The sequence below is a fragment of the Gopherus flavomarginatus genome, chromosome 9 (assembly GCF_025201925.1).
Source record: "Gopherus flavomarginatus isolate rGopFla2 chromosome 9, rGopFla2.mat.asm, whole genome shotgun sequence".
Lineage (NCBI taxonomy): Eukaryota > Metazoa > Chordata > Testudines > Testudinidae > Gopherus > Gopherus flavomarginatus.
Genome location: NC_066625.1, coordinates 62,147,010 through 62,174,076, shown reverse-complemented (window position 1 = coordinate 62,174,076; position 27,067 = coordinate 62,147,010). Strand labels below are relative to the sequence as shown.

General features: G+C 40.3%; 1 protein-coding gene across 3 annotated transcripts in view; it reads right to left on the bottom strand.

Moving 5' to 3' along the window:
* Positions 1 to 27,067, bottom strand: part of TRPM1 (transient receptor potential cation channel subfamily M member 1) — a 173,301-nt gene that overhangs the window by 23,220 nt on the left and 123,014 nt on the right. For 2 of the 3 annotated variants that reach the window (XM_050967894.1, XM_050967895.1), the window contains exons 12-22: positions 26,549 to 26,683; positions 24,303 to 24,353; positions 21,384 to 21,524; positions 20,491 to 20,520; positions 16,818 to 17,113; positions 15,689 to 15,917; positions 13,681 to 13,803; positions 12,840 to 12,968; positions 11,203 to 11,331; positions 10,093 to 10,344; positions 8,005 to 8,197 (exon numbers count right to left, since the gene is read on the bottom strand). In XM_050967894.1, coding sequence (XP_050823851.1) covers positions 8,005 to 8,197; positions 10,093 to 10,344; positions 11,203 to 11,331; positions 12,840 to 12,968; positions 13,681 to 13,803; positions 15,689 to 15,917; positions 16,818 to 17,113; positions 20,491 to 20,520; positions 21,384 to 21,524; positions 24,303 to 24,353; positions 26,549 to 26,683 — 1,708 coding nt within the window. The remainder of the gene's footprint in view (positions 1 to 8,004; positions 8,198 to 10,092; positions 10,345 to 11,202; positions 11,332 to 12,839; positions 12,969 to 13,680; positions 13,804 to 15,688; positions 15,918 to 16,817; positions 17,114 to 20,490; positions 20,521 to 21,383; positions 21,525 to 24,302; positions 24,354 to 26,548; positions 26,684 to 27,067) is intronic. The other variant, XM_050967896.1, reaches the window with a different exon arrangement.

The window sequence follows — 27,067 nt, the reverse complement described above, 5'->3', positions numbered from 1 at the left end:
AGGACAATGGTTATACTCTTTCACGGTGAACAACACTATTCACCTTACATTGCACATGTGATCGCACTACAAGGTCGCATTTTGCATCTTAATATTGAGTGCCTGCAGCTTTGGTGTTAGAGATCACAGACGCAGGTCCGGGCATCAGAATTCGACTTGCATGCGGCCATGGTAAGCCATTGTCTTTCGGCTTCTGCAGCCTTCGTATATCCAGAGCCCTCCTTTCCCAAATAGCAAGCAAGGCCCATTGAGTGCTGCTTCCTTCCTGTTAACGTACAGCACCAGAACCACCCCCATCCAATTCTCTGGGATGATCGCTTTACCCCTCCCAGCACCGCATGGCTGGTATCATGGAAGATCACTGCCAGCCACCCTCCCCCTCACCACGTGGCTGGTAGCAGGGAAGATCCCAGCTAGCAGGGAAGATCTCAGCTAGATCCCAGCTAGCGAAACAGCTCAGCACCAATCACCCCCCCGCTCCGCTTGGCTAAATGCAGGGAAGGATTTCTTTTAAGCCACAGGCAAACAGCCCAACCATCTCTGTCCCCTTAATTAAATCCCATATTTCAACCAGGTTACCATGAACAATATCACTCTCCTGGGGATAACACAGCGAGATAAAGAACGGATGTTGCTTGAATGCCAGCAAACACCGGGACCATATGCAGCTAGGCTTTGTCATGCAATGATACCAGATTACTTGCTCCATGCATGGCATGGTCAAGTGTCCTACCATGGAAGACGGAATAAGGCTGCCCTGCCCAGAAACCGTCTGCAAAGGCTTTTGGAGTACCTCCAGGAGAGCTTCATGGAGATGTCCCTGGAGGATTTCCGCTCCATCCCCAGACATGTTAACAGACTTTTCCAGTAACTGTACTGGCCGCGAATGCATCCCAAGTCCTCAGGGCAAATTAATCATTAAAAAACGCTTGCTTTTAAACCATGTTTTATATTTACAAAGGTACACTCACCAGAAGTCCCTTCCATGGCTTCTTTGTCTGGGATAGTGGCTTGGGAAGGCTGGGAGGGTACTTCTGTCAGGCTGAGAAAAAGCTCCTGGCTGTTGGGAAGAACGGAGTGCTGTGTGCTTTCTGCAAGCTCGTCCTCCTCTTCCTCCTCCTCATCTTCCCTGTCCGCAGAATCCTCAGGCAAGGCTAAGATTACCCCCACCTCGGAATCCACAAACAGGGGTGGGGTAGTGGTGGTGGACCCCCTTAGGATTGCATGCAGCTCAGCGTAGAAGCGGCATGTTTGCGGCCCTACCCCGGACCTTCCGTTTGCTTCTTTGGTTTTCTGGTAGGCTTGTCTGTGCTCCTTCACTTTCACACGGCACTGTACTGAGTCCCTGCTATGGCCTCTCTCCATTATGGCCTTGGAAATTTTTTCAGATGTTTTTTCATTTCTTCTTTTGGAACGGAGTTCTGTTAGCATGGAATCCTCTCCCCAGATAGCAATCAGATCCAGTACCTCCCCTGCGGTCCATGCTGGAGCTCTTTTTCGATTCTCAGACTGCATAGTTACCTGTGCTGATGAACTCTGCATGGTTACCTGTGCTGATCAGCTCTCCAAGCTGGACAAACAGGAAATGAAATTCAAAAGTTTGTGGGGCTTTTCCTGTTTACCTGGCCAGTGCATCTGACTCCAGACTGCTGTCCAGAGCGGTCAAACTGGTGCACTGTGGGATAGCTCCCAGAGGCCAATACCATCGAATTGCGGCCACACTAACCCTATTCCGAAATGGCAATATTGATTTGAGCGCTACTCCCCTCGTCGGGGAGGAGTACAGATATCGATATTAAGAGCTCTTTATAGCGATATAAAGGGCTTTGTTGTGTGGATGGGTGCAGGGTTAATTCAGTTTAATGCTGCTAAATTCAGTGTAAACCCATAGTGTAGACCAGTCCTAGGTACCTATGGGCTTGTCTACACAGGAAAGTTATACCTATTTAAGGTAATTGTGAACTTTTAACTGATATAACTTCTCACGTGGACATTTTTATTTCAGTGTAAGAGTGCCTTTTTCCAGTTTTGATTGTGTTGCTTTGGAAGCAGTTAAAGCTAAGCTGAATAAAACCATTCTTATTCTGAAATAAGAGTGTTCAAATAGAGAGTTATATAAGAATAACTACATCAATTTAAATACACCAATAACACTATACTAGTATAACTGGAAAAATCTCTTTTATAGATAAGCCCTGTGTAACCTACCTTTTGTTAGACTCCAAGTGGTCTTTCACTTTGCTGAGGTAGGATTTTTTGAGTCCTTGGCTAATCACATTTTCCCACAATAGGACTTTATGTTGTATAGAAGAGGTATGATTGAAACAGAGATCAGAGCTGGGACCAGAGGTGTAGCGAGCGCCCTCCGTACCTTCCGACTGGAGGGGGCCCTGCAAGGAAGGGGGCCCCTAAAAGTGGCAAAAAAAATGTAAGATATAACTAGGTAAGTGACATTTATTGACGCTATTGCACAATCCATGTTGGTTTTACTAACAAAACCGTGAAGTCATTATGATACATCATAATGCTATTGGCTACATCAGATGTCTGTCGGTCAGTTTCGAATTTTAGTTGGACCCATTCAAAGAATGTGTATTTGCATTCATAATGGCGGTCGGCGGATAAATGTTATTAATTTAGTTGTTTAGTTTTTTATCGTTTCCAACGCAGAAGCGTGCTTTGTGATGTCTAAGAGAATGTATAAGAGCGGAGCTAGTAAACGAAAGGCAGCAAAAAATGCCAAGAAGGAACTTGAGAAAATTCCAAAGTTGTCAACGTATTTTGCACTGCAATCCAACGTACAGGTACAGGCACATGAAATGGACAGCGCTAGCAGTGACGAATCGTATCCAGAAGTGCTTCAGGTGAGGTCGAAGGTGAAGCCAGTTGTTCTACCAAACAAACTGTGACAGATATTCCAGCTGCTGCCGGGAAAGAAGTATCTGAATCTGAACCACTGACTGATGATCCAGGAGATTGGTCGTCTATAATATCGGACAGGCAAGTGTGTGACATTGTTGCACGTGGCCCACCGCAGCAGAATGAAAGTTACGAATTTCCATTTAACGAGGAAAGACAGAGGTTCACAAGTACTCATTTCTATCGAACCATGGCAAATGGCGAGAAAATAAGACGTTCATGGTTAAGGTACTCAGTTCAGAAAGATGCTATTTTTTGTTTTTGTTGTAAATTATTTGGCACTGGCGACATACTGCTACGTTGTGGAACATCTGCTTGGAAAGCACTGTCAAAAAGACTTCAGCAGCATGAAACAGGCAAAGGTCATCAAGACTGTATGGTGAAATGGTTTGACCTTCGGTCAGGCATAGTAAACTGTACATCTATTGACCAGCTCGAATTGCAGGCTTTTCTGAAAGAAAGAGATTTCTGGAGAAATGTTGTCAAACGCATGGTTGATGTCGTTATTTTCTTGTCCGAAAGAAACTTGGCATTTTGAGGAAGTAATGAAAAGCTTGGCGATCCTTCGAATGGCAACTTTTTGGGACTGTTTGAATTGCTTGCAAAGTATGATACTGTCCTCAGTGAACTTTTACAGAGGATTAAGAAGGCAGAGACACATGTTCAGTACCTCAGTCCACAGATCCAAAACGAGCTGATTCAACTTGTTGCCAGTAACATTCAAGAGGCCAACATAGCACAGCTTAAAAAAGCAAAATATTATTCAGTTATTTTGGACTGTATTCCCGACGTGTCATATGAACAACAGATGTCTGTGGTGTTATGCTTTGTTGAATGCAACGGTGAAGATGGTGTCAATATTTGTGAAGCATTTGTTGGTTTTCTTAATGTTCATGATACAACTGGCGAGGGCTTATTGGAAGCATTTCTTGAAAAGGCAAACAACTTAGGAATAGAGAATGCTGACATGAGAGGCCAAGCTTATGATAACGGCGCAAATATGAGAGGAAAGAATAAAGGAGTTCAAGCCCGCATGCTAGAAATAAATGACCGTGCCTTGTATGTACCATGTGGAGCTCACACTTGGAATCTTGTGATCTCAGACGCGGCAAAGTCATCGAAATATGCCGTTGACTTTTTCGGTCTGATTAACAGAATATATGTTATCTTTTCTTCTTCACCTTCACGTTGGGATATACTTCAAGAACATATGCCAATATCTGTTAAAGGGTTATCGGACACTTGTTGGGAGTCGAGAATTGATGATGTGAAGCCATTGCGTTATCACCTTGAAGAATTGTGCAATGCTTTGTCATCTTTGTGAGAATATGTGCTCGAAAAGAAAGATGGCAATACAGCAACAGAAGCTGGTGCGCTTTTAGACCATGTTATTACGTGGCCTTTTGTTCTGACTGTGTACACGTGGTACGATATACTATTTCACGTCAATAAAACCAGCAAATTAATTCAGTCACCAGATGTGTCAATTGACATACTGCAGGCAGAAGTCGGTGCTACAATGAAGTTTTTGGAAGACTATCGAAATACAGGATATAACTCTGTGGTCACAAATGCACGTGAAATAGCAGAGCATATGGGTATTGAGCAGGTGTTTCCAGAAACCAGGGTGCGACGTAAGAAGAGAATGTTTGATTACGAATGTGCTGATGATTCGAGTCGTCTTTCTGCCGAAGAAAAATTCAAATCGCAGTTCTTTCTTGTTCTCACTGATCAGGCCATATCTTCTGTTTCGTCGCGATTTGACCAACTCGTGGAGTGGTATAAGTTGTTTGGATTTCTGTACAATGCTAACGGCCTGAAGCAGTGTCACAGAGAAAATGAACTGGAGAATCACAGCAACAATTTTGAAAGAAAAATGGGAGACATTGATGCCAACGAACTCATAATGGAATGGAATCGTTTTATTTATGTCATCGAGAAAGAGAGAGGACTTGTCACGGCAAACAATTTTTTAACGTACATATACAAGAACAGCCTTCAGGAGATATATCCGAATCTTTGCATTTGCATCAGAATTCTTCTGACCACACCAGTTACTGTTGCTGGTGCTGAAAGGAGCTTCAGCAGAATGAAACTGATCAAGAATATCCTGCGCTCAACCATGACAGATGACAGGCTTTCTGCGCTTGCAGTTATCTCAATCGAAAACAAGATTGCCAGATCTCTGGACTATGATGCATTGATTAACCAATTTGCGGAGAACAAGGCTCAAAAGAAGCGCTTTGCATAAATACGGAATACATGTACACTGTAGGCCTAGGTATACATAATATGAACCCTGTATATTGTATAAAATAAATACCGCATTCCAGTTTCTGCATTGTAAGGGGCCCCGAACATATGTTCGGAGTGGGCCACGTTCTTTGTTGCTACAGCCCTGGCTGGGACAGTGCATGTAAAGCAAGAAACAGAGACAGGGAAAACTTGGCTATAGGTGCTGAGACCAGTGTATGTTTTGGCTGACTTTTGAGAAAAACAGACCCGTATACATGAGACTTTGCTGTTGCTTTTACCATCTGTGTTCAAGATGAATAGGAATTTGTGTACATATTGTGAACCACATGTACTGCAGCAATATCCTCAATCTCTGCCTTAGCCATTTCCTCTCAACATGAGACTCAACCCATCTGAGACTTAGCCAGACCACTCAGAAGCTGGGGCAGCCTGTAATACGTAACTGGATTGACCCAAATATTTCCAAGAACAATTTTACATATTGTAAGTTACAGTAATATGATGATAATTTATGAAGGAAAGGAAGAAGAAAAGAGTGTTTCGGTGTCCTATCTAAACAAAACATCACTACGACAATGTAACTGCAGGACCAGATTAATGGCACAGCCCATATGGCCATTTCCTCCCTCCTATGTGGCAGGAAGTTCTAACCACTAATGATTAGACCAGGGGTGGGCAAATTTTTTGGCCTGAGGGCTGCACTGGGTTTCATAAATTGTATGTAGGGCCAGGTAGGGGAAGGGGTAGTGGCCCGGCCCCCACCTCCTATCTGCCCCCCCTCCCCAGGGCTCCTACCTCATCCAACTTCCCTTGTTCCCTGACAGCCCCCCCAGGACCCCTGACCTACCCCCCCGCTACCTATGCCCTGACCGCTCCCGGACCCCTCCACCCCATTCAACCCCTCCTCTCATTCCTGATGGCCCCCCGGGACTCCTGCTCAGTTCAACCACCCCTTCTCCCTGTCCCCTGACTGCCCACAGAATCCCTGCCCCTGACTGCCCACTGCACCCCATCCAACCCCCCTTCCTTGCTGACTGGCCCCCCGGGACCCCTGCCCCCATTCAACCCCCTGTTCCCCCCCCAGCCACCCTGACCTCGATCCACACCCCTGCCCCCGACCACCTCCTGAACTCCCCTGCCCGCTATCTAACCCCCGCCAGCTCCCTGCCCCTTTACTGTGCTGCCTGGAGCACTGGTGGCTGGCGGCGCTACAGCCTCACCACCCAGCTGGACCTGGCTCACACCGCTGCTGCTGCCACCATGCAGCACAGAGACCGGGTCAGGCCGGGCTCTGCAGCTGTGCTGCCCCAGGAACCTGCTGCCCCGCCGCTCAGAGCATTGCGCCGGTGGTGGGTCAAGCTGAGGCCATGGGGGAGGGGGAATAGGAGGGGAGGAGCCGGGGGCAAGCCCCTGGGGCCAGGAGCTTGAGGGCCAGGCAGGACGGTCCCATGGACTGTAGTTTGCCCACCTCTGGATTAGACCATATAAACCTTAGTATAAGAGGGGAAAACAAGGTAAACAATTACAAAATACTGTAAAATGTAAGGATGTGATAAAAACACATCATCAAAGGAATCTAGAGCTAAGGCAGAAACTCTATTCCAAATTAAGTTAACTCTGCTGTTATGTTGAGGGTTAGCTAATGCCTCTAAAGAGTGGCTGATCTTACTAAAGACCACATTTTGTCCTCAGACAGAGGTGCCAGGGGCTCTCAGTGAGTTCAAGGTGGCCAAAGGAAGGCTATGGCCCTATAAAGGTTGAGGATGGAGCTATGATATATTTGGGAACAGTTTTCTCTCTTTTCTCCTTGATTTTACTCCTCATTGCTACTTAATACACTTCATCCTGATCAAAACTAACTGGAATTACTGCTCTAGATTGCAGCCTTCTTAACTTTAGTGTGTTGCTGAGCCACAAAATCAGAGCAAAGGGCCACTTTTGTAATATTAAATTTTGTAAACAGTACAAATAGTATTTTCACATTTTAAAGTATTACCAATTTTTCTTATTAGCCCTGTTTCTTGCCCCTCCATTTCATTCCTTTGTTAACAACAAGCATCTGCATTCCCAGCTGATGATATCACAGCTCATCCTCCAGCTGGCAGGGCTCATGTTTTGATAGATACTGTCCTGCCCCCAGAAATGAAGGGAGCCAGGACATTTGTGATTTACCCAGACTGTCTGGCAAAAGGATGGTATCAAAAGTTATTGATTACCTAAAATACTCTAGGAACATATGTTCTAAACTTGCGGGGTCATAACCAGAAGTCATGGAATTGTGACCACCCTGAGCTTCACATATTGCTAAGGGAAGGGGCTCTGTACTGAACAGGCTGAGAACCCTTGTTCTAGAGCATGTGCAGACCTATGACTCCACAATTAATTCTTATAGGCCCCATTTCAAGAAAGCACGTGTTTAAGTCCCATTGAAGTCAACAGGGTTTAAGCATGAATTTAGAAGTTAAGCTTGTGCTTAAGTGCTTTCCTGAATCAGAGTGTGGTGATGAACCAGGTTCAACAGTAACTCAAGGATTATCTCTTCTTGACCCATCTAAGGAAGGGGAGCATCTCAGAGGTAATATTCTTAACATCCAAGATTGGTGAGCGTTTCAGATTGCACCACTCTCAACAGTAATTGAAATAGAACATATGCTGACAGATAGAGGATTCCCATTGGTACTCTTGTGGGGAGGAGAAAGTGACGTTTGGAAGTCTGGAATCTGCCACAAAAGCAACCAAAGACAAACATACTAATTCCAAATTAAAAACAGTCATTTTCATTAATTTGGATCTGATCATCTGCCTCAGAAACAGGAAACAGAATCTTACTATGAATTCTACTCTTACGGTCTATCTGGTCTGCAAACACCTCTCCATAGATCATCCAGTAGGGCATATAGAAGATGTTGCGGGCTAGTCTCCAAGAGGGCTCCTCATCTGGGTGCAGGATAGCTTGGCGGGCTACTCCAAAACTCATCAGAACCACAAGCATGATGACCACAAAGTACAGCATGTCAATCATCTGGACAGAGGGACCATACAAATATTTTTGTCATAATCAGAGGTTACATACATGAAAGAATGTGTGTAGGACAATGTGTGCAGGAAAACCACCAAGAAAGATTCATGAGAAAAAAAAATCCCCCAAACTACTTGTTTCCCAGATATTATTATGCTGGTACAAATATCGCTCATGAGCTGAAAACATACTAAGTGTAAAAAAACAACACCCAAGATCCAGTTAAACAGGTAATAGGTTTTTCGACTAAAAGGAGTATCAGACTATATGGCTTTACAGACCAGATTCCGCCTGCATTAGGGACATTTTACCCTGCCCTGCCAAGCCAAGAGACCTCTCAAACCAGTACAACTGGTCACAGTGTTAACTGCTAGATTAGAAAGCATACTTGTGCCCTGGCAATCTCTTGCTTCTGTAATGGCCCTTGGGCAGAAATGAGTCAGTTCAAATCAGAGCAGCCTTCAGGGTCCCAGGATCTGGGTTGCACAAAGGTGGCTTAAAGCCACGTTTGCAGCACCTCTCCTGAGTAAGATTGTGTGCTCCTCAGGTGGAGGTTCTGGGCCTATGAACTTTTCTATGCCTTGCATGGTATGGTGTACATTTATGGTGCCATGAAAATGTATAACAACAGCAATGACAATAGCAGCAAACAAATAACGTACTTATGTTCGGAAAGCGAAAGCAGAGTGAGCATCTTCATATAAGTGCTTGGGCCAGTGATAAGAGTATATATTTGAACTCTTTCTAGCCATACTTTCCCTGAACACACAGGCAATGACATGTTGGACAGTGGCTCTCATAAAAATTCTGCCACTGACTTGAAAGGAACAAATACGATGACTTCTCTGTTGCTGGTGGTGCTTTCCCTCTCTGTTCACTGCTAAGCTACCTCTGCCCAAAAGGCTCACATACAAACACTTCTGAAGAGCAACATTTTAACTTTGGAATGCACCAAGTGAAAGGTATTTTCATCTCTAAGTGCTAAAAGAAGGGCCTCATCTCTCTCCAGTTGAATACTCCCTCATATCATTGATATACACTCAATATATTTTTTAGGAACAGACAGCAACATTTTCAGTCACCTAAGTGATCTAGGAGCCTGAAACTCAAAATGCATATGTTCCAGCAAAGTTCACCTTAACAGAACTCTGTGTTGTAGTCTCACCTCCTTTCTTAGTTACAGTTATATTCAATTAAATGGAAAAACAAATGGACTCCCTAGAGCCGCTCCCCACCTCCTCATGAGTATGTGAATCCTTGGTATACTGGGTTTTTTATATGCTAAGGAGGATAATTTTATGGGAGCCTATTGTTACATTATTGGCAGCACAAAGCTTCAAATATATTAGTTCCATTAACTGGAAGTGGGTTTAATACTATGCTTTGATGGAGGAAAGCCAGTCTGGCTTTGATGTTAAGAACCACAAGCTCTGGGCAAACACAATTCTAACTGAAATCAATGGGAGTTGAAGATCCTAAAAGGGCCTCTGAGAATCAGACTCTAAGGTTATAAATTTTAAAACCCACTTTTCTGAAGGGAAATACCGTAAAATGGTTCACTGAGACTCATACTGAGATTAAGTAGACTATTCTGAAGAGACTGCAATAGGACAGAAAAACAGGGTGTTAAGGATACAGGGTATTGAAACAGTTTAAGAAAAATTCTCTCTTGAATAAAGTTTATCATCAGTATATCCAAAATCTCTGTGGGAGAATGTAATTCATGAGTCAAGACTGAGAGCCTCATTCTGCAGCCCTTATTCACAGACCAAATCAGGTGAGCAACAGTTGTGGAATTGGTATCTAGAAGAAGAAATGATTTTACTTTCCCAAATCTGCTTTCTTACATAGTTTAAGATGCATCCTTAAAGCAAGCCTCTAGCTACAGAGGTACTAACCATTTTTCCAATCATCATGACATAGGGTCCCAAATACTTGTTCACACCAAAGATATCCAGTACTCGAATGTACCAGAAAATGATATCCACACAGTAGATTACTCTTCCATAACCCATGTAAGGCTGGTTCTGTAGGCGAAGAATTGCTCCAATTATAAATACTGAAATAGCCACCATATCAGTGATATTCCAGTATTCCTGCAGCCAGACTTTTATTTTCTGGCTCAGCTTGCCTGGCTCCGACATCAGAATCTAAAAGCAAAGGGAAAAAATCCTGAAGAAAATCTATGAAGTGCATTTTTTAAATAATGGTGGTGAGACAAAGGGTAGTCTGATTGGGTGTAATGGGTTTCATCAGGACCAGGATTTGCCCCTGCAGTAGAGCACATCGCTGCTTACAGACTCCATTTAATTTTTCTATTTTGACCCAACTTTCGTTTAACCATAGGATTTCATCACTTAATAGGATTGTCACTTAATTCACCGGCTGTGGCCCATTAACTTTTTGTTCACATTTATGTCCAAATCAAAATTATATGAGGTGTTTATTTTAGGAACATGGTGGGTTGGAGGGGAAACAGACTGGGAGGGAACTACAGTGGGGTGAATTGATTTGGCAGTGGGGTTTTTGTGCTGTGCTACCAATCCGTAAGAGCTGAGATGATAATAAATTAAATACTACTGCGAATTTACATATAAAACATGTTCCTCCCTCCCAACCTCTTCATCATATACTATAACTGATCAATGCAACATACATTAATTGTGCATAACAGGAGGCTATTTGGGGATTATATCCTCATGCCCTCCCAGGGAAATACACATAACAAAGGAGCAGTGAATTCAGGAAACTGCCAAAATGACCTAGTGGAATTTTTGACTGCTCTTTTGCTCAGGCAGGAGGGTTCTGAGAGCCCTGGAGTGGGTAGTAGTTGAAGTCCCCCTGCAATGGATGGATTTGGAAAAGGTGCAGGGAAGGGAACCTCCTGCCTCATGCAAGGCTTGCCTGTCTACACTACTCCTCCAGCCCCCATTCACCATTTATTTATAAATGGCAAGTTCTTCCCCAGGATAATGTAAAATAGCAGTTATTGGTGTGATTCACATTACCTCTCTTACTTTCTCTAAAGCCAGAGTCACAATATAGGAGATGACAATCCATTCCTGGAGCGAGGGCCAGCGGTCCATCCGAACCAAGATTATATAATTGAACAGCATTAGGTAACCCAGGTATGATATCTGGAAAAAAGAATCCTTTATGTCCATGGACTCTAGGCATTAGTGTGCAGGGCTGTTACACAGTAACTGCTTTGTCCATGGCTGCATAGACAGCATTTAGTTACTTGAGATCATTCCAAAATTTGTACACAAAGTCATTTGCAGCAAGTTTAAATGTATAAAGTACAGAACATAAGTGTAAATCAGCAGAAACAAACCTAATATTCAGGAAAATATTTATATTTGTCCACTAATTTTGGATTTCAAGTTTTATAGATACCAAGGCCAGAAGGGACCTTGTGAGCATCTAGACTGACCTCCTGTATAGCACAGGCCATAGAACTTCCCAAAATAATTCCTAGAACAGATCTTTTAGAAAAGCATGCAATCTTGATTTAAAAATTGCCAGTGATGGACAGTCCACCACAATCCTTGGTAAATTGTTCCAATGGTTAATTACTCACTGTTAAAAAATTACCTTATTTCCAGTCTAAATTAGCCTAGTTTCAACTTCCAGTCATTGGATCACATTAAACCTTTGTTTGCTAGATTGAAGAGACCATTATTAAATATTTGTTCCCTATGTAGGTACTTATAGACTGCAATCAAATCATCTCTTGGTCTTTCCTTGAAGCTAGGGGCTGATTTTCAAAACATACTGAGTGCTTACAACCTTAATAAAAGTCAAATGGGGAAATAATGGCCACAGGTGTCACAAGCTGGAAGTCCAGAATGAGTGGAGACCTTTGAACTTTTTGGTAATTACAAAAATTAGATGTAATAAAGCAGCATAGAAGATGGAAAAACAATTTAAAAGATTTTAACTATGTCTCTTTAAGTTTTAATGGGCGTTAGACCATGTGCGATGTGAATTTTGTTATGTGCTCACGTACGACGATGCTAGAAGCAGTATAAATTTGTAAGAGAAACAGATGCCAAGGCCAAAGTGTATTTTGTTGATATCTGTTCTTTAAACTATATATCAAGATGTTTTCCTATTATTTTGTTTTAAATTAATATAAGGTATGTCGGAGAAAAACTCAGTTCTCACTTTTTGTTTCGGTGCAGCAGAGTCAGATACTTTATTATTTCTCAAGCAATTGCAATTGAGGGAGGGAGTGCCCTAGGACACAGGGTCGCCCCAGTCCCAGACAGGTCTCTCAATAGGTAAACAATTACAGCAAGCACTTATACTTTTGTTACAGACAATAATAAGCAACAGCTGCATGTTGTTTATACATAGGTCATCCTGATATCTAGGTTTTCTCACTTAAGAGACTCCAGTCTACATTTCGTATTATCTACACATTATCTACACAAGGTCGAAACAACTTCTCACACAGTTCTTTTCCACTCGCCTCACACAATCCTCACTTCTACAAATCTCGTGTTATTAGGGTTACAGTTAGCTAACTCTTGCTAACAGAAACTGTCATGCATTAAGATCCTCTACAAATCCCTGTCAGTTCTTTCTCTACTTCCACAGGTAACAAATTGTTAATAATCAAAAGTCAAGATGACTTACTCACCGTGTAAAACCAGAACTTTACAATAGGTGCATTATAAAATTCATAGATCTTTTTTCCAATAGGAAGGCTCCGCTGCTTTTTGTTTCCATTCTCTTCATCTTTTCGGGAGCCTGTATCAGCGTTTGCATCCTGGAAGACAGAAACTGGCAGCTTGTCACCAGTACAATGGCACCTATGAGAGATTCTTTCAGTCATGATGCTCAATCATCTGTCAGCTACAGAAAGTTTCCTTCTGAACAACAGGACTCTATTCTCTAATTATCCAGTTCCATTGCACTTTGAAAAATACAAGGCGAGGTTCTTAGCTGTTGTAAATTGGCATGCCTCCACTGACCTCAGTACAGCTACATCAATTTACACTGGCTGGTAATGTGGCCCATATATTCCCAGTACTAGAACACACAGGGATTTTTGTTTCTAACAGGCAGGTGGCATGGGAAAGCTGCAGATTTCAATCTGAAGTGTCCAATGGCATAATTGTAGGCAAATCTGGATATTGAGTCTGCTGGAGAAGTTAAGAGCATTCTGACAAGGCAGGGGTAGGCAACCTATGGCATGCATGCCGAAGGCAGCACGCAAACTGACTGGTCCTGGCCACCGGTCTGGGGGGCTCTGCATTTTAATTTAATTTTAAATGAAGCTTCTTAAACATTTTTAAAACCTTATTTACTTTACATACAACAATAGTTTAGTTATATATTATAGCCTTATAGAAAGAGACCTTCTAAAAAGTTAAAATGTATTACTGGCAGGCAAAACCTTAAATTAGAGTGAATAAATGAAGACTCGGCACACGGCTTCTGAAAGGTTGCCAACCCTTGTGATAAGGTATAGTACCAACCACATTTTCCTCCTCTTTTTCTTTGCCATCTTCATTTTCTCTTGATGTCTGATAGGAAAAATCATCAGAACTGCGAAACTCTAGGAATAGGATGGTGGGTGGGAAGAGAATCCCCATTATAACCTGTGCAAGAAAAGAGGTATCAATTCAATGCATCATTGATAACATCATTAGATTTTGTTTAAAACAATATTATTTCTTTTGTTGCCATCATTTCTCTGAACAACATCCAACATACAGGAAGCTACTGAAATAATTAATATTTATAAAGCACCAGTATTACACATGGCAGTATAATTAGGGTGACCAGACAGCAAATGTGAAAAATCGGGACAGGGGTGTGGGGTAATAGGAGCCTATTAAGAAAAAGACCCAAAAATCGGGACTGTCCCTATAAAATCGGGACATCTGGTCCCCCTAACTATAATATATATTAAGATATAACATGGAAATTGCTCTGGAAGACTCATCTTGGTAGATACATTGCAATAAAACACACCAGAAGGTAAAAGTGTTGCAGGACAGAGTTCAACAGCTCAATTCAGTGGAACAACACACAGCAGGATGGTGAGGGGAGCAGGGTTCATACCAAAGCTTATAAATTACATTCTGATATGAAACAGGTGGGTTCTCAGAAGAGTTTTGAAAGAATAAAAGGGGAAAGCTTAGCAAACAACAACTGGGAAAGCTTTCTAAGCATGAGAGATAGCATGCAGGAAGGCACATAAGAAGAGTTGGAGAAGGAGATAAAAGGAGTAGTGAGGGTAGGGAATGAGAATAGAAAGTTTGGGGGACATACAGGTGAGGAGCATAGAACTGGAAGGTTAGGGAAGGCTGAACTTTGCATGGAAGAGGAAGGGAGTCAGTGAATAGATTTAACAAGGGAGAGAGATGTGATCTGAAAGAAGGGAGAGGATCATGAGCTATGATTCAAGATTTTGAGTAATTTAAGTTGGAGAGAAGTGGGAAAGTGGAAAGTGAGAGAGTTGAAGATGAGACAGGTCAAGGAGAGTGAAAAACAGAGAATGGATCAGGATGTTGGCAGGAGAAGAAGAAAAATATAGATGGATTTTGTAGATGTTATGGTGTGAAAAATCAGATACTGAGCTTTCCCAAAGTTTGTTGGCATCTGAACCTGGAAGTGAGAAAATGAGAGATGGGTTGAAGATGACACCAAGGTGACAGGCCTACATGTGGAAGGCAGTTTTAACAATATAGGATGAGAGAAGGACTTCACTTGATAATAGCCCAGAAAATCATATATTACCCTCCTCACAAGCAACATCAAAACACTCCTCACACTGTGTATATCATGTGTCTCCCCTTTGCCCCACTTAACATTATTCATGTTTAGCAGTTATTCATTCTTTGAACCTACCCTTGAACAATCACCTGAGTCTCATCAATGGAAAGACAGAGAAATCAGCAGAACAAGTGTTCAAGTCCTCAAAACAAGAAAAGATTCTTTCTAAAAAAAGTGTTTTTCCCCCATCATCCTACCCTATTCTACATAGGTTCTTATACCACCCTTTTCATTGTACTATCTGAGCTCCTTCCAGTACTGCATTAAGAGATGTGACTAGCATCTGTCACATGTGGTTTGTTCTCTCTCTCATCCTTCATTATGTGCCCTTCACCACAGTAGTATCTGAACACGATGAATGTCTTTTAGCTTCTCATGTCATATAACTAGTTTTCATGGCCGGGGTATAAACTTAAATGAACACTTTTGTCATTTATCTGGTTTTGCTTCCAGATTTAAAGCATACTAAGCCTTTTATTGCCTTCTATACCCCCTCTGCCATGGGGATGTTGTCACTTAAATATTCTGAGGTTAGGAGCCAGAAATACTAGCTTCACAAAAGAAATACTTTTAAAGCACCTCTATAATTAGGGGGCTGAATGGTTATATGAATAAATATACTAAATCTGATACAATACTATATGCCTTAGCTGTATCTTCAACATCAGTGCCAAGGAAATTACTGCAATTGTATAGAAGAAATACCTTAAGGCCTGGGTTTTTCCGCATGCGTAGCCGCCCCATCCACATGTCTGTTAATAACATCTGGCTGCAGGTGTGAGCTATGAAGTCCCTGTGTTTAGCTGCCACAGCAAGTTTTAGGCAGGTGGAATTACTCCAATTTTTCAGTTCATAGGTCAGTAATTTCATGGCAACCTGTTCATCATGTTTATAGGATTGATCTAACAACTCAACAGCCAGTTGGCCAAAATCTCTGAAGAAAAGGAGACATGCAAAAAGAATCGGAAGAACTTTGCTTAAAAATTGTAGTGTTCCCTTAAATCTGATAGTAAACCCATTTGGGTTGGGACAGTGTTTTCCCGTGTCTTTGTACAGAATCAAGCACAATTGGGCCTCAATCACGATTTGTGCTAGCATGCAAAAGCTCCACCCACAAATAAATATAAATGATAATTCACTCTGGTGCTTAAGGAGCTATTGATTGGAAATGTCATTATTGCTTGTAAAATATTTTTCGTCCTTTGATTACAGGCACTATAGAAGTTGTAATTGTCATTTTGTAAATTTCTAACATTGTAAGACAATTATAATAAAGCCAATTACATTTGAAGTTTTGAAGAAATTTACTTAAAACTACAAAAGCAATAAGGCACAGAGATTAACAAACTGAAGTAGAGTGCATAGAGTAACATGTAATTTTCATTCCCTTTAAACTTATTTTTATTTTTAATCACCTTCCTTCAAACATGTCAACTCCTTTCACAGCTCTTGTGAGACTGTTTGGGATAAAATTTACTTAGTAGACTGAAATTTACCTCTTCAGAAAATTCATATACATCAGTTAATCCTGACCTAGTGAGGTAAGCTAATTTTATTTTATCAGGAGGAAACTGAGGCAGAGACATTAAGCCATTTTCCTAAGACCACAAAGGGACTTCAAGATGTGATAACTTAAAAATTCCTGCCTCCCAGTCTTGTACGTACATCCTCAGACTTCATAGATGAAAAAAGTTTGTCAGAAAAATGGGCCAAACAATCATCCCTGTGACCCACCATCTTAAAAATTAATTGCAATTGCTCAAAAATAACATTGAGCAGTCCATATGGCCCCATATATACAAATTAGCCATGCACTATGCTCCAAGTAACTAACTTTGAGTTGTTGTCCAAATCCTGAGAGATGTCGTCCACCAGTTCACTCTCTGAAGACTCATGGGCCATCGATTTGTACAGTTTACATGCCACAAGTGCTTTGGCCATGGTCTCCTCCCCTCGCTGCCAAAGAAAGAGTGCCATCTTCTGCCGTTTCATCAGCACTGCCCATACCATGAGTTCATGAAATGGGTACTGAAAACAGCTGACTTCTGGGTCATCCACATCAATATCTATCTCTTCCTCCTTTTTCTTTTTCTTCTTCTTCTTCTTCCCTTTGGTTGGAGGCTCATCATCCTAAAGGAAAGCAAAACAAAAGCCTTGCCACTGAATTCTGAAAGCTATTATGAGACCTACTCCATGCACAAAGAACACATGGAGATGACTACTGGCATTTCCAAAAGAAAATGTGAACTTCCCATTAACAAGCAGCCTACATTCCTTGAATTACATCATGTTTTGTAGTTTAATTTCTGATTTGTTTCTATAAAGAATGCCAACAACAAAATAATGAAATAATACCTTACCAACAGATCATGCATTGGGTTAGCACTCCTGGGTTAACATTTTGGCCACAGAACCATTACTTGCATGCTTCATTATGAGTCACTAGTGTTCTATAAATACAGTAGAACCCTATTATATTAAAGCCATCACTTTACACAGACCAGCTATAGTATAAGTGGAGTTGTACTGCATGTGTAATTGCGCTGGTTGCTTTGCAGTAAACTGAAACAACTTAGGACTTTTCTTCTATTGAATTGTCAGTGGAGCTTCACTATAAGTAGGTTATACTGTACTCTCTGATTTGATATGGTCTATCTCTATTCCTGCAGAATAATGCTTCATATCAGGCATCAAAGCAATTTTTAAACCAACATGCAGATGAAGAGAAGGGAAAACAGGCAAAGGGAGGTAGACAGAATCCTTAGGAACAGAGTTAAGATACTAAAGGGAATGTTCACCTTTGAATAAGGAATCTCCTCGTATGTATGCAGTACAAACTGAAGGTATAACTATCCCATTTCCTAAAAGGATAAGGAGGATAGGCCATTACTATAGGAACAAACATGGAAGTAACTGAAGGGAGGTACAGACAACGGAGCAGGATCCTAAAGGGAGAAAAACCACGACTGGGAAAATTAGGGTTTAAATAATGTACGAAGAATACTGCATATATAGATATAGATAGAGCTACTGATAATTTGTAGGGCTTGATTCCACTATCAGAGATGGAGTGCGAGTAGTGGTGATAAACACTTTATAACATCAATCCTTGTGCATGCAAAGCACACTGGATTCTTTTAAGGAAGTATGCAGCAGCATGAGCTCTATATGACAGTTCAGAATTAAGTTTTAGAACCTAAGATTCCAAGCAGAAGTCTTCACTTATTCCTTAAATACATCTCACTTCTTCCTAATTTCCAACAATTTCAGGAAGGGAGAAGTGGTCCTTATAGAAATTGCAGTGGTCATTATTCACATACATTTAGAAAAAATGTTATCTGTCTTTCAAGAAAAAGGCTGTGCATACACATGCAAGTGTCATTTCAAATCAGAAGACGAGAACTGCATTTTTTTCTAGAAAAGAACAAGTAATGATTGCAAAATGCCAAATAATTTATAGTCAATAGTAAAGAAAATAAAAACTGGAAATGAAGAAATTTAATATCCGCTCTTCTTTCCACATGAGCACAAAAGCTTTCTTACTTCTTTGGAATTTTTTTTAGAAGTTAATTTTATTTTTCACCATTTCTTTTCTTTTAGATAGACGGAACTGCACCCAGTGCTAGATGGAGAAAACAGAGTTAAACTTCAAAATACTTCAATTTCTTCTGTGTAAAGCATTTGCCACTGAAGGAAAGCATAAAAACATCAAAAAGTGTTCTTAGAAAATACTGCATAACTTGCATATGAATAAGGCCACATATCTCAGAGCTCAGCTCATCAGTATATATATGAGACCACTTCTCTTCAGCTCTTGTTTCCTCCCATCTGTAACCTGAGCACTTTGCCCTAAAGCTGTTAGAAAATATGAAGTAGATCTGAGAGGAAAATTAAGTTTCCTTTACACTTCCTTCATACAGGGAAAAGCTGCTTATCTGCTTTGGAAAACATAGGCCTTTGTGCGTATATATTTTACAATTGACTTTAGCTTCCACATAGAACTCTGTTCACTAGGGTTGCCAATTTTGTATTATAATATATTCCTGGAGATTTCATCACATGACATAATCTTTAATAAAAGATAAATCTTTAATTCCTGGAGACTCCAGGGAAATCCTGGAGGGTTGGCAACCCTACTATTCACACAGTGATAATACAAGCTTGCTTATATGCTTCATATACAAAAGTCCCTAATCTTTTCATGTACCAAGTATCTAACTGGTATGTTCCAAGGTATCTGTTAGAAATGTTTAGCTCTGCCTTCAGATCAGATACTGAGCTTTCCCAAAGTTTGTTGGCATCTGAACCAGGGTTCTGGTTTGGGCCCATGGGAGAGACAGGTCCCAGATACAACATTTGGATCCAAATCTAAACTTCCCTGAAGTTCTGGGGTGGTTGGGGCAGGGCTCAGACCTGGGGTTCTGGTTCGGGTCCATCTTATTTCTGGGCTGTTTACTACAGAACATTGCTGCTATGCTCTGAAATAATCAGCTACGTTTTACAATGGAAGAAAATAACTAACATAACACTTAGTTAAGTTGACTGAAAAAGCAATTTCCCTCTCTGAGCTCTCTAAGGCTATGTCTACACTAAATCCACATGTAAGGATGTAAGTACAGATGCAGCGGGTCCAGCTAGCGCAGTTATAAACAGCAGTGTAGGTGTGAGACCTGGCTTAGGTGAGAAGAGCAAAGTGCCCTACATACTTTAACCCCCAGGGTACATACCGTGCATGGCTCTCTACGTGCCCAAACAGTGCCTTCCACATCTATGCTGCTGTTTTCAGCTCAGTAGCATCTCACTGCCTCTCCCCTGCGAGAGCCTTTCCTTCCCACTGCCGGAGCCTTTCAATGCAGTGCAGAGCTACACACCACAGTGACAAGTGTGGATGCAGCCTGCCTTTCACTGTGGCATGTAGCTACACATGTAGTGCCTGTATTTTACATGCTGCTATAGGAGTAGACATAGCCTAAATCTTCCATGCATAAACTGCACTTTAAATATAAAGAGGATTTGACCAAATCTAAATCAGTATATATATGAGACCACATCTCTTCAGCTCTTGTTTCCTCCCATCTGTAACCTGAGCACTTTACCCTAAAGCTGTTAGAAAATATGAAGTAGATCTGAGAGGAAAATTAAGTTTCCTTTACACTTCCTTCATACAGGGAATTACTGTATGAATTACTCAGATGCTGTATTCTCTCTCATCACTATGTTTTCTGTGTTCATATCTAAAATTGTTTTATCTACAGTATTTTCCAACACTGCAGTGTGTTATTACATAATACTGCTAAAAAACTGCTTGAGGATTATGTGAGCAAAGCTCTATGCAGAACTTAAGACCGTAAATATAAAGCAGGTTGCTGGTGTTTCAAAAGTAATCTGTAAAATAGAAGATCTCAGTCAGATACAATTGATATTAAATCAGTGTAAAACTGAGAAAGCTCAGAATGATGCAGAAAGGTGTTTTTCCTAGTTATACGAAAAAAAATAATCTGACTTACCTCCATTCCTAAAAGTTTAAGAGCTTTTGGCTGCATATTTAAAAGAAAAAGAAAAAAAATCTAGTTAGATGGAAGGGAAGAACAAAGATGTAAGAATGCCAAAGAAAGTAATTTTTTTTCATTTGCATAGATAGGAACATTATTTGGCAAATAGCTGTAACTCTATTTTGGAAGGGAAAAAAAAAATTCCTTATTCTGCCCCTTCCACCCAAATCATCCTTTGACTCTGATAAAAAGGCCACTTTTGAATTAAAAAATGAAACCAAACCCATTTAATTTTTTCCCCATAGAAATTAGAATCTTTATTCTATTACATTTTCTTAAAATGACTCCTCTTTATATTCCATTAGCTTCATAATCAATACTATATTCTGGCAAGAGAACAGTTTATTTTGGGTAATAAGCCCTTACTCTTGGAAGCAATCTTTTACAGGATATTTGCAAAGTTGTTCCTCTTCTGAGGCAGCTCCTTTGTCTTACCTGGATCTGGCCTATGGATTATTACAATTACTTGCTCACTGAGCTGTAGTTTATCCCTGTGTTTTTTGTATATATAACTATTCTATGCAGTTACAATAACTTTAGAAGGTCATACTCACAAATTAAAGCTAGGAATGGCTAAACATACATGACACCATAGTTAGAAATACTTGGATTGTTAATTACCAAGAAGTGTGGAAAGCGCACACTTGCACAACATATTTAGCACATATTGGGACCCTGAGTCTTTATTCTTTAGCTCAGTCATTTTGCATTATCCTCATATTAACTCCACAGGCTGTTAAATGAAGATCAAGTGGACACACAGTAGTTCACACAAGATTCAATAAGTGGAGAATTAGTTATTCTGATTATTAGCACTGTGGGGAAATACAACATAAACTCGTTCTTACCCTCTTTGGTCCAAATAAATTATTGTAAAGGGTCCGAAAACTTTTTCGAGTATAGTTGCAACGATAAGCTCCACCCATGAGGTATTCAAGTACAAGACCAATATCTATCAGGCTGATATGATAATCGGGTGGAAGATTTCCCTACAAAATACAAAGTGTATTTTTAGGATATAAAACAACAGTAAAGCAAATACAGAGACTTGCCCTGGCTATATACAATATGACACATTTATACTCATACTTTGTAGACATTAATATTTTATTCATTATTAATATATTCATCCAGGGAAAATGTTTACTTGAGGCCAAATTCTCCTTTGGGGAGCTGTCTGTGTATCCAAGGGCAGAATTTCAGCAGTGGTTGTTGGTAACATATATATCAGTACAGAGTTATTTGCAGCAGTTAAATAATATGTAATGGAACTATGAATGTATCAGGGAAGGGAAGAAGACAAGAGCTTTATAGTTTTTAATATATTTCTGCTAAAATGGATACAATCACATTATTTTTAATAAATCAATGCAGCTGAAAATTTATACACATTCTGTTGGTTATGTGCTCCATGGATATTTGATGTAATTTCACAGGTTTTCATTTTATAGATGACTTGCTTAATTTTAGTGTGGCTATCTCATGGCTGAAAGATTTAAGTGATGACCAACCTTACTAGAGGTACACGGTGCTAAGAAATTAAATTGAAACTGTTTTTAATTCAAAAATAAAAATCAAGTGTTTATAATAGCCATGAGGCTTGGTTCTGCAGAACCTGACTGATGAAAGTACTCTTCACATGCACAAGTCGTTCCTCTGAAGTCAATGGGACTGCTCGAGACAGGGCTTGCAGGATGACCCTCAGTGACTTTGAGTTCTTTGAACTGAATCAATAACATTACATTCCATGTTTGAATGGGATTTTGATCTGCAAACTAATCTGAACAGCTTTGTCTATTTTAAGGTTTTATTCATGCAAGAATTAATTTTGCTTTTGAGATGGTTTAAAGCTGGCTTTTTGTATAATGGAGTGGGTGGTTTTTTTTCCCTGTACCCCTTAATAAAAATTAAAACAAGAATTTTATTACTATAACATTTCCACTAATACATAGTGGAATATTTGAATACATGAATATTTATGATCTGTGCAATAATTTAGCGAGATATCATTATAATACTCATACTCCAAATGTATACATACTATCACTAATAATTTTATACAGTACAAGATTATAAGCAATTTTAATAAATTTCATAAACTATAAATGTACTATGCTACTAAGTATATTCAGTTATGGAGAACATTATAGTACTTGCGAACTCTATAGTATACTAGGTGCTCAGATTCCATGGTAATGAGCATGATATAAGAACCTGAATATAAACAGATAACTCCTATATTTAATTTGCTCAACCTCAAAATGTGAGTCTCTGTATTTTAAAATAAAAAGTGACAATTACAAATTAAAAGGAGATTGCAAATTATGTGATTTCTCGGAGAAATCAAAGAGAAAATTATCTGAATTGAACAGTATAATGTGTCCTTAATATAATCGTTCAATGGACTTTAGATAAGTCCCCAAACCAAGTCAATGGAAAGACTACTATTGACTTCAGTAGACTTTGGACCAAGTCTATGATGAGAAATCAAACTACTAAATTACGATTTGTTTTAATTATTCTATTTATTTCATGATCAGTCAGATTTGCTTACACTCCTTGCTTTTTAAAAAGAGAACAATTACGTGTAGTATGCTGATACAAGAGTTTCCTCCTGCTTGTGAAAGGGGTCAGAATACACTGTGGCTTTTACTGTATGGATAACTTTTTCCCCCACCTCATTACTATCTACAGTTCCCAGGCCACCATGTACAGGGAAAGTTGGGTTAATCTGCAGTCTAAAGTTGGTAAACAAGCAGGTTGTATAACCTATATTGTTATATTGTTAAAGATTGGTTGGACAGTTACATTAAATCTCCCAGAGCTGTGACTGAACACTGTGTTTCACTGTTCTAACTGTACCCTTTTTTGCACACCACAGCAAGGTTTAGTCTAGAACACCACTTAGCTATAAACTATGATGAAAGAGCTACATTCTAGGGAAACAAATCACCTCCATGTTAACCCAACCAAATCCCCGAACTTGTCGCTGAATGAGAGTGAACCATGGAAATGCGATGACCAGGAGGAGAAAGATGGACAGACAGATAGGAAAAATACACAGAAGAGAGTTAGTACCATTGGAAAATGTGATTAATGAAAAATTAGATAAGAATTAATCCCTGAGGTGGATCATTATGGATTATACATTGAACCAATCCTGCAAAACTTTCATGAGGAACTCACTGAAATCAGTTGAGGTTTTCCTTGCAATAGGAATGCAGGATATACTCTGTGTAGCAAAACAACAGATGCAAAACTGATCAAATATAGTAAATTTAATACTAAGCCTTACAATACATTTATATGCAGTGGATGATAATGAATAACAGATTTATGACTTCTAACTCTGAAGAGTGAAAGTGACTTTCCTCCAGTGGAAGTGGTAGAAATAACATTGCTTGGGAGTCTGAAAAACACACTAGTAAGTACACAGAAAAAAACAATCCTGCATTGGCAGGTAGATGGACTGGATAATGGAGTAGATATTTTCTCTAACTTCTGATTCTGCAGTTTTGCCAGGAAATATTTTTCCACTGTAAGGTTGTATGTAAGCTTCTTTTGATATGTAAAGAAATTAAGTATATTTAAATCTGGTCTGAGTATCTTACACTACTAGTGATTTAACTTCCCTTTCCTTAAAAACAATAATTTCATTTCATAGTTTTATTTTCCATCTACATTATGTTCACTTCCCCCAGTGATTTGTACAATTAAATTAATCATGAAAATAAATCCCAATATCTGGAAATAATATAAAAGCTTACCTTTTTCACATCCCTGACTAGCAAATGCAGTGTATTTGGTGGACCCAATCTCTGAAAGAGAGACCATTCATATTTTGTTAGGCTTTTAATTCTTCCTTTTTTTTTAAATCAAAGTGTAGTTTCTGCAAAGCATTAGAAATTTGGATGTGAATTCCCAGAACGATCATTTGTTCATTACCCGAACAGCACAGGATTATATACTATTTTCTTCACGGATACAAAGATGGGCAGCATAACTGGCCAAAAGTAACAAGTCACTTATAGAGTTTACGGCCACCTTTGTGCTGCTATCAACCTAGGAACCCTGTGCAATGGTCCAGTCCTCAGATATACATCACAGGAGCCTTCAGGTTGCCTTAACTTGCACTGGCTGCCAACAGCTACAAGGGGCTGTAATTCCCGCCTGGGAATTGCAAGGTGCTGGGATGCCATGGCAGTGACCCTTTACCTTTGGCCACACCTCCCACACTAACAGCAGGGAGAGGTGATGGAGGAATAGTTTATGGCAGCTCTGTGCCTCTGCAGGATCTACTCCTGGGGGAATTCTGAGCCAAAAATTAAACATTCTGTGCCCAATATTTTAAAATTCTGCATATTTTATTTGGGAAAATAACACAAAATAATCATGCTAGTTTCAATTATTTTGTAATTTATTTCAAAGACCTGTCAGCAGCTGTCTACAACAATACAGACAACAAAAAATATTTTCAAGAAATGTTTTTTGACAAGTAGATTCCTTACCAGGTATATTAATACAGAACTCTGAGCAATCATTCATTTGAACTACAATGTGGAAATGTATTTCCTGCACCCCTAAGGAGCAGTGAAAAGGCTTGGGGAAGCCAGGGATAGTGGAGGAGCTGAGGGAGAGGGAAAAACTGCTGGGAAGGAGGCTGGGTGTGAATCTGGAGGGTTGTTGGGTGTGGGTGGGAGAACAATGTAAAAGGTTTTTGGGAGAGGGCAGAGTTTGTTAGGGAGCCACCACCATGCAGACCCTGGATGACTCATAGTCTCTCTCATTTAGTCAGGCACATCTGACCCTGTCCCCATGTATCCGTGCACCCCTACTTAGCCACCTCCTGTCCCCACGTGTCTCTGCACCCCCACTCCCATTCAGCCCCTGCCCCAGTCTGTCACTCCCACTAGCCCTTCTGAATCCCAGTCTGTGACCCCCCAGCAGCCCCAGGTGCCCCATGGTGTCTGTGCCTCCATATCCCATGCCTCCTGATCTGCCCCCATGGGCAGGGTGCTGTGAGCAAGGCAACTTCTTTCTCTTTCCTATCCGGAGCTGGAGCTGCTCCTGCCCAGGAGCCACCGCTGCTCTGTATTCTGGGGCCACAGCAGCCCCTTGTGGATGAAAGAAGTAACTGCAGCACCTTTCCAGAAGAATGTATTTTTGTGGAAAAAAATTCTGCACAGCACATGAATTCTGCACATGCACAATGGCGCAGAATTCCCCCAGGAGTAAGGATCTACTGGGGTGTTCTGTCTGTGGGATTGTGCAAAGGAGACTCTAGTCCCAAGCAGCCTATGTGTTATAAAAGAGGCAGCATGACCTAGTGGATAGTGCACCAGACTGGAATTCAGGAGAACTGAGTTTTATTCCTGGTTCTGCCACTGACCTGCTGAGTGACCTTGGGCAAGTCACTTTGCCTCTGTGCCTTGGTTTCCCCATCTATAAGTGGGAATAATGATACTCAGCTCCAGGTGTAAAGTGCTTTGGGATTTATGGATGAGAGTTTCTATATAGCATTTTATTATTACAACAACAATAAAGGATAAAGAAATGAAAACTAACTGAGGGTCAACAAGATTGTGTACACATCAGTGAGTGAGTTAAGAATATGTAGGTAAAAAGCCACAGCTATTGGCTGATATTATGGTTTTAATGGCAATACTAATTATTAAAGAGTTCTTAATATGCATTTTAAAAATACTTCACTATATTTACATGAGAAACTATAAGATTGTCTAAAAGCTGTTCCAGGCTTAGTCAAGATACTCTGTGTATCTTAAAGTATTATGAAGCCACGAGTTATTACAGTGACTCCCTCTAGTGATATGCACCTTTCATGGACTGTCAGTGTGCCCAGTTTTTTTCCCCTTCAGTTGAAGTATAAAGTGAAACCACCAGTTGGATAGTTTCTGTGCCAATTATTGGGGGGGGAGGGAGAAAGGAAAAAGTGTCATGCTAAACTCAACAGTGAGAGATGCAGCAGTTTATATCAGAATCACAACTCACTCACAGTATTATAAAGCTCTTCTAGTCGAGGAATTGTGAGGAAGCGTTGCATGTTCACTCCATTTTCAATCAAGAGTTTCACAAAATCAACTCGATCCAGTACCAGGGCATCCAGCATAGCCTGCTCCAGGGAATTCACCTGAAAGTTGAGAACAGAGAACACAATGCAAACCCTGGGTAAGTAAGTCAGAGATGCTGTGCCAGCAACTGCTAAATAGAAGTTTTTTGGTTGTTCATTAAAAAAAAATTCACATGCGAATTTCAAGCTATGTTCAGTCATCTACACATCAAATGTCATTGTTCCATGTATAGTTTAGATGTTGTGGTTTTTGTTTTTTTTTTGTTTTGGATGTGTCCTTAATGTTGAAGTAATGAGAGCAGTAAATGAAACCTTTAGGAACATGATTAATGTTCAGTACTTTTTATTTGGTATCTTATAGCTAAACCAAGTGAAATGACACATTATATAAAGAGGTGGGTTTGCTTGCTGTGTGTGATGGGGGCAGGTTAAATTTAAAAAGAA